This window comes from Etheostoma spectabile, chromosome 17 (assembly GCF_008692095.1).
Source record: "Etheostoma spectabile isolate EspeVRDwgs_2016 chromosome 17, UIUC_Espe_1.0, whole genome shotgun sequence".
Classification (NCBI taxonomy): domain Eukaryota; kingdom Metazoa; phylum Chordata; class Actinopteri; order Perciformes; family Percidae; genus Etheostoma; species Etheostoma spectabile.
The window spans coordinates 9892230-9900656 of record NC_045749.1 but is presented as its reverse complement, the minus strand read 5'-3'; the positions used below and the strand labels follow the sequence as shown (position 1 = coordinate 9900656).

The 8427-nt window shown below is 39.2% G+C and overlaps 1 protein-coding gene across 1 annotated transcript in view; it reads left to right on the top strand.

Annotated features, from left to right (window-relative positions):
- Positions 1-282: 282 nt before the first annotated feature.
- The window catches only part of LOC116705395 (gamma-adducin-like), a 14627-nt gene continuing 6482 nt past the window's right edge, over positions 283-8427 (top strand). Inside the window, 10 exon segments of the mRNA XM_032541545.1 lie at positions 283-554; positions 1380-1617; positions 2640-2784; positions 3492-3643; positions 4257-4337; positions 5559-5708; positions 5999-6142; positions 6943-7041; positions 8346-8412; positions 8415-8427. The exon segment at positions 8415-8427 is cut by the window's right edge and continues 94 nt beyond it. Coding sequence (XP_032397436.1) covers positions 1417-1617; positions 2640-2784; positions 3492-3643; positions 4257-4337; positions 5559-5708; positions 5999-6142; positions 6943-7041; positions 8346-8412; positions 8415-8427 — 1052 coding nt within the window. The 5' untranslated portion in view covers positions 283-554; positions 1380-1416.

Below are 8427 nucleotides of genomic sequence, written 5' to 3'. Positions count from 1 at the left end.
AAAGTGGTAGGCTACAACTTAATGAATCACCTACAAAGACACAGAAAGATACAAATAAAAATTAATCCCAAACTCTGCTTTAAACTGTAGCAACTTATAAAAAGGTTGGTCGGATATCAAGGATACCACATGGGATAAATAAGGTCGCTAAACTAGAGCTACAGTGTTGTTGGAAAGAAGAGCCTGGAAAGCTAAACTGATCCTGAGTGGCCATCCCTTTGTCCCGCTGCATACATAAGGCCGATAGTGGGTGGATAAGTGAAGTCACATGGTCGCTAACTTTTCCTTTTTCCCACACAAACACACCCACATCCTCCTCCATGCCCCACTCTTCACTCTTCTTCATCTCACTACTACTCACCCGCAGCAGGCAGTCTGCTCCGTCTGGTTACTGTAGCTGCACCAAGTTGCGCTCTTTCCCACCATGTAGCTAGCTATCCGATTTGGGAATAACATCCGTCTGGTTTATTCACATTTCTGAACCCTCTGTCGGAGACATTCAACATCACATCGGCCGGAGTCAGTTACTTTACGAACTGAGCACTTTGTTACAGGTAATTTTCAACTTACAGTAACAGTTTTCTCCTCGTGGGTTTGCGTTTGCTTTGTTTTCATGGAGCCTGTAAACGTATTAAAGTGTAGCTCAGGCTAAATTATCCCCCTCCCGCGTTACTTTTCGTAGTATAACTGGTTTTAAGTTGTAATTTGACGCCATGCATCGCGCGCTCTGGATAAGAGCCTGCTACTAAACCCGCAGTAAAAGTTTACATTCGGTTTGGTGTAGTGAACGGTTTAATTTGCAGGCCTAATGTAATGCAGTCCTGGCTGAATCTCTTGTATCCCTCCACCCCCACATCCAGGTACCACAGCAGCACTAAAGGTGCTAACTGCTATTCAAGACGGCTAATTTACATGAGGCCTACCTTTGTTTACTAATGAAAATGCTTTATAGCTGCTGGGTGAGCGATAGAAGTGTCTGCTTTCATCTAACACTTTATTTGAGTTGGCCTGCATGTGTGTAGAAAAGAAAAGAGAGAGACAGTGAACTTTTCCGACCCACAAAGTAATAGAAAATAAATTCTTGTGAGAATAAGAGGGTCTGTGAGTGTAAGACGTTCACATTTATTGTTGTGTTATTGAACTGTACTTCTGTGAAAGTAACTTCATTATGTTCACAACAGCACCGTTTTTTGCACATCAACAGCTTTGTACTCACAATGCGGCATCCATCATATAACAATGTCCTCCGCACTTTTGTCTCCATCTCTGTAATTAGATGAGTCACCACAGCACCCATACAGTGTCTTTTCTGTTAAAACACCCATTGCCTTGACAGCCTGAATGTAAAGTAAGCTGTGATGTTTCATCCTCTCTTACAGATTCCAGAGGAAGAGTAGGAGGCCGTTTAGCAAAGACATGAGTCTGGTGGAGCTGAGGCAGATGGCGGGGTCTCTCACCCTGTCCCTGTCCAGCAACGACCCCAAGGAGCGCTACTTTGACCGCAATGACGAGAGTGACCCTGAGTATCTCCGCAGCAGGAATATGTCGCCAGACCTGAGGCAGGACTTCAGCATGATGGAGCAGAAGAAGAGGGTCACCCAGATCCTGCAGAGTCCGGTATGTAGCCCGCAGCAACATATAAGTGTCCTTCTACACACAAGCATTCAGAGTGTATGAGTAATAAAGTAGTCTTTTTAAAGCTGGAGAGGCATTCCGTACCTTCACTTCAAGACTGACTGAAATGCTTTATTTTTTCTTGTTTATGTAAAGGCCAATTCATACACTCTGCTTGGCTCAAACATGGGTTTAGCTGTGTGTTTACCCTGCAGCTATAATGAAATCTGGTACTGTGGCAGATAAACTTCCATCTATATGTGTGTTTACATATTGAAATCAGTTTCATCTTGTTGGTGTTTTACCAGTGTTATTACATGTGTATTAACCCATTATTTATATAGTAAGAATAGGCTGCATAGTCTAATACATTTAATACATACTTTTTTTTGTACATACTTTTGTATTGTAAGCTAGAGCTGATGATCAGGCAAAACAAGAAATTTAAGGCCATTTTCACTATTTTCAGACACTTAATAGCTTAAACCATGAACGGATAATGAAATTATTTTTAGTTGTAGCCCTAATTGTAGCATTTCAGTCTGCACACATATTCAGTAGCAACGATTATCTCAGAAACAGAGCAGTGCAGTCTGGTTCAATGAAGTATAAGGATGCTCCTTGTATCATAGAAGGGCATTAAAATAAGACGAGCCCCCACTCATCTGCGATTGCATAACAAGCCCAACAAGTGGAGCTCATCTCATCACCATGGGAACCGTGGTGGGATGAAGCAGAATGCTGGAGCTTAGCTGTGCAGCACAGAGGAAAAAAAAGTGCTTTTTCAAGACTCACAGATTTATTGTGAGGTTTAATGCGATCCCCCTGCTTCTAGTCGAGCCCTTTTCACAGACATACAAGAGGTTTCTTGTGGTCTTTGGTGATTTGATTTGTGTACAGATGTAATAAGCATGCTGTGCTCCCTGACATCCTGAGGTGTTGGCATAAGGTTAAGGTTAGGTTGTTTATAAAGTGTTGCTAGGTTGATGGAGCTTTACCATAAGAACTCTTCATTTTGTTTACAGGTGTTTAAAGATGAGTTGGAAGGTCTGATTCATGACCAGATGACAAAGGGCAACAACCCTACGGGTCTCCTGGCTCTGAGACAGATTGCTGACCTGGTCATGGCAAACACCTTGGGAGGGGCTGGCCCCCTGACTTCACCAATCAGTGAGTAGCCGTGTGTCTCTGTTGTGTGTGTGTGTGTGTGTGTGTGTGTGTGTGTGAACGTCTCCATCTATCTCCCTTCAGGCCTGATTATCATTCCCTGTGTATACTCTGTGTGCATTATGCAGGCTGAATATCTTTATTGTCAGAGACTGAATTGTCAGACTCTTGTGACACTGAACAACCCTGAAACAGCAGAAAAGGCAGAAAGCTGTTGACAGCATTCTTCATTGTCAGTTTTTCTATTAAGTAGCCCTCATGACCAGTGTTGGTCATGAATTACAGCAGTTTGCAATGCTAATTATGTTAACCTTTCCTCTTGGCCTTACGTTTCTGTGGAGGTCACAGAGCTCTCAAAACTGACAATTTTAAAAAGTTTGATTATCAAAACCATACGTTTGAGAAACATCTACGTCGCTGTAGGTAATGGCTATGAGGTCGCATGGGCAGATCTGCTCTTTTAAAAAGCTAAAGTGGCTGTAAAAGATAGGGTTCTGTATCATTAAATGCCCTTGTATGGTGTTACAGCCCAAAATACACGTTCGGAGTTCTGAGAAAGGCCTTATTTAAGCTTCAGCTGTAGAGACTCTCTGGCATGTTTTAACTTTATGTGAAAGCAAACCATGTAAACAACCTTGTAGACGTTTGAAAAATTGCAAATTCATGTTGATGATGCATCACCAAGTTACTGATGTTATGTCTTGTGGCAGGCGTTGGGATGGTGACTCCAGTCAATGACTTGTATGGCATTGAGTCTCCCTCCTTTGCCAAAGGGGAGAAACAGAGTCGCTGCAGGCTGGCCAGCCTCTACAGGCTTATTGACATCTTCAGCTGGGCTCGTTTTACAAGCTCCTACATTACTGTGAGTACAACTTCACAACTTCTTACTGCTCCAGTGCACCTCTGCTTATGTATGCTGCACAAGGTTTGTGTATCTTTATGTGCACCTTATGTTCTTTGGCTACCAAGAGGCTTAACGGGGAATACCTCATTATTTTCACAGCCTATATATTATTTATGGTTTGGAAAAGTCAGATTTGTGAATATTTACAGCTCCCCAACAGCAAGAACTCATACCAAAATATGTGATGAACAACACCTGCGATGTTGAGATATAAAGCTCAGATTTTCCCCAAAGACAAAGCCTAGAAAGTACTTCTTATCAACCCACACAATGATTTGAGTTTTCAGAGTGAAGAGTTTTCCTTTGTGGTTCAGAGTTTCCTGTACCCTTGAATCTGTGAAAAGAGTTTCCTTGCTCTGAGTAGCTGTTAACCCAAATTAAATAACTTTTTTAGAATAGAGATATAGTTTTTTGTGACACTGACAATAGTTAATTTATTGGGAGAAAAATAGCGAACACTGTTTATACACCATCGTAACATCACAGACAATTTAGAATGTCTGTCTCGTGTTATTGATTACATTTAACCTATAACTGTTGGCTTTTACTAATGTGATAATGTTTGTTTTAGGTGCGTGTCAATAAAGAGCAGGATCATGTTCTTATTAGTCCACAAGGTCTGTCTTTCGCCGAGGTGACGGCAGCGAATTTGGTAAGAATAATGACTTTGTTGCTATTTTTCAATCATGAGTGCAGATTGCTTTGTCATTGAAGTCCATCATAATACACAATTTACGTGTTTTCTGTGAAATCAAAATGTATGTTGTTGACAATCCATTGAATGAATACCCTCCAATTTAAAAAGTTAAGTAAGGAATATGTTGTGTAAGTGCAGTAAGAATTTTTTGTTTTTTTATTTTAATGGAAAAGGTCCCTCTGATGGTAATACTGGATGTGTGTTTTCAACATATCTTATGTCTGCCAGACCTGTTTTTACCGGAGTTCGTACAGGTTTCTAGATGTATCCAACAGTAAACTACAGTGCTCAAATACCATTAGTGTCTCTCTCCATTCTAAAATATGTAATAATAGTGTGAGTTGTCATTTGTCTCCAAAAAATAAGTCTTTAGTCCGACCAAAGACTAAAAACTTTGTATGGAAGAACATATTAACTGGCATCTGCTCAGATCTAAATTGGGCTCTTGCTTTATTAAATGTAAGCACCGTTAAAAGGTTATATACATATACAGGATATGGTAATTATACAAAAACAGTGCTACATCCACTATAAAACATGTAATGGCAGTATGTAGTTTGATTAGATTGATAATTTTGAATTAGGTCATTTACAATGAAATAGAAAGGGATTTAAATTCATTAAATATTATATATTAAATATTTGACCGGCTGTTTGGATTTTCAACATAGATGCTAGTGCAGTGTCCTGTTTACAGAAGGTAGACAATGAAAAAGTGAAAAAGTAATTTTGCCTTAAATACACTCTGTGGAGTATTTGACTCCTCATAGTGTTAGGGAGCAATTTTTTATGAGTGGATCCATGCTTTACTAGCATGTCATGCATTCCCACAAGGACACACATGCACACACACAAGCATGTAGATAACACGATACACATACACATAGTAATGCTCCAGCAAAAAGCCAGAAAGTAGGAGAATGCTAGCTAGCTGGCAAACGTGGGTGTAAACGATGGAGGTTCTAAAATATGAAAAAAGGCCTTTCAAATGTTTTACAAAAGAAATACACACTTTTTCAGGCCTCAAGGATAGAAACAATGTGTTTTTGTTAGAAATGAATGATTGTACACCAAAGCTTTGCATGTTTACAAGAAAACTCCACAGGGTACCAGCCTTTAATGGTATTATTCTGGCATCTTCTAAAGATGGTTCTTCTGTTTCTCTGCCATGTGTAGGTGAAAGTCAACATTATTGGTGAGGTGGTGGACCAGGGTTCTACTGATCTGGGCATCGACCACTTTGGGTTTGCTCCTCATTCCGCCATTTACTCACTGCGCCCTGATGTGAGATGTATCATCCACATACATACCCCCGCTACAGCTGCTGTAAGTACGCTCCAGGCCGATATTAAATGAGCTGCATCTTAATCAAAACATAAAAGCTGTTGCTAAATACTTACTTTGCACCAGAAAAAAAGACTGAATTCAAAGCAGCCCCCTGCTACTTATTTTAGATGCCTGTAACACACTTTTACCATTTCCTTTGAAGTTTGGCTGTAAAATGCACAGCACATGCTGAACATTGCCGTGTAAAGTTTTATTTGGGCCTGATAGCAAAGTAATTGCCTCTATTTATGTGCGTCAAAGTCTTACTTGCTTTTTAACCATGTTAACAGGTCTCCTCCATGAAATGTGGAATCTTGCCCATATCCCATGAGGCTTTGCTTCTGGGAGACGTGAGCTCTTTTGGTTACCATGGAAGCCTGGGTAATAAAGAGGAGAAGGTGGAGTTTCAGAAAGCTCTGGGCCCTACTGCCAAGGTACTGTCAAACCAAGGGACTCCATTAGTGACACACTCACTTTCTCATGGGTTAGAGCAGTCTTTCAACTACAGGGTAGACGTCATGCGTTATTACATTACACTGGATGCACAACTGGTTGTATGTGAGGTTATTTGTACCTGTTGGTTAGTAAATAGAAATGAATTTACTGAAGTATGTTATACAAATGTATTACTAAAATGTAACACCTTTTTGTTTTGCTTACCAACTTCAACCGGAAGTATTTAGTCTAAAACTGATCCTTTTCTTCAGTGTTTTGGCACTAATACATGAAGGGAACAGACTATTAGAAACACCTTTTAATAGAATAGTTTAAAATGTATTTAAGCATATAAGCTTTAAATGCTGAGAAGATTGATACCACTCTTATATCTGTCATGTTTTATATTTAATGTACTTTTTTATATATATCATTTGACTGGTATGTTGTTGTTTTTACATACTGGAATATTTAATTGTAGGATAATAATTGCCATGACCTGCTGAATGTCTGTCTGTTCTCATTAACAAGAAAAAAACACCTGTTTAGAACAGTGATATCTAAGCTTCTCTGGAAAAGAAATCTGGATTGCGTTTACCTTTTTCTCACTTGAAGCTTTGGACACAGTCAATATGATCAGCAGAAAATATGGAAAAGGATAATTGGTCCCCTTTAATGTAATTAATGTAAGTTAGCATATCTGGATATGCTGTCGTATTAGGTCAGCTAGATTTGTTTAGCGTTTCATGGTGATAATGGTGGGCCATCATGCAGCTCAGATGTCTCCTGTGTTTTTCAGATGATGATCCTCAGGAACCACGGGCTGCTTGCTTTGGGAGAAACAGTAGAAGAGGCTTTTCACTATGTGTACCACTCACAGCAAGCTTGTGAAATCCAGGTATTAAAAGCTTGATTTCAATTATTGATACCACCACTTCCTAGTAAGCTTCAGTGAGTATGTTGACATGCACACCAATATTCCACCATTATTCCGAATATGACAATATTTCAAATTTGATTGAGGTCATGTAAACAGCATATTCCGAATAAGGCCTATTTCATAAATTTAGCATTTTTCAATGAAGACGAGGGATATGCCGGTATTATTCTGATTTTAGAGGCATTCTTTAGACATATTGTATATACAGCTTATTCAAAATATGCGTCTCTATCTGGGGTTTTACCTCAGTTTTTGGCTTGTTTGCAGCCTGTTTGCGGCTTACGATCAACTCTGTCTGTTGCAGTAGAGATGCTTGCTCAAAAGAAAAGAAACACAGCTACTTTTAAACATTATGAAAGACTTGAATATAAGTGAATATAAAGTTGAATATAAGTTTTTAGATATGGGCAAACATCGCAACGCTGACTTTTTCAAGGAGGTTGAAGGAATGATTGAGGATCGCTGTTTTCCAACAAGTCCACCAAACTTTAAAAAAAAAATCAGATTTTGCACGGCCACATGTAAACACGAATATTAGTGGACTATTCACTTTCATTTGCTATGTAAATAGTTTAGTCGGAATATTGTCTTTTTCAGAATAAAGGCAAAAAACGGAATATTATGTGCATGTAAACATAGTCAATGTGGCCGTGATGCACTTTTACACATTTATAAGATAACTTCATGTGTATAAAATGTATATAATTTTTCACATTTCACCTTTTGCAATGTTTTTCATTTCCGCATTTCATTAATTTCCTTTCTGAAAGAGTCAGACTCAGTTGCAAGTAGCAAAGTATTACTGCAGTGCCTGAAATGGAAACACAGCAAATGTCTAAAATATAGAATTTTTGAACAAAGCTAAGTCAAATATGTGCCAGAGAGTCCTGTGCACAGTCAGAACCCTGCTGTGTTTCTGAGAAACTCCTGTTGCTTTGTGTCGGGGAGACAGTTGGGTTGTTATTTCATCATCCTGCTGTGTCTGGACTATATTTGTTTTTTCATTGTTTTTGACGCATGTTGTCAGCCCAGTTGACATATAATTACAATATTTTTTGAAATGAACATCCTACTGTACCTTGGAAGAGAAAAAACTTTGGTCAGAAACTTATGTTCCCTGTCTAAGTATGTTTTGACAGTGCAGCATTTTAATTCAAGCATTGGGGAAAACGGTCTGTAAATTTGCACAGAATCAAGATTTAGCTTGTAACTCCAAAAGTAAAAATTGTGTATACCAGAATAATTAAGTTGCTTTTGTTTAGGTGAATGCCTTGAGGTGTTCAGGTGGCGTGGACGGCCTCGTGCTGCTGGACAGACAGAAGTTTAAACCCCTGATCCAGGGAG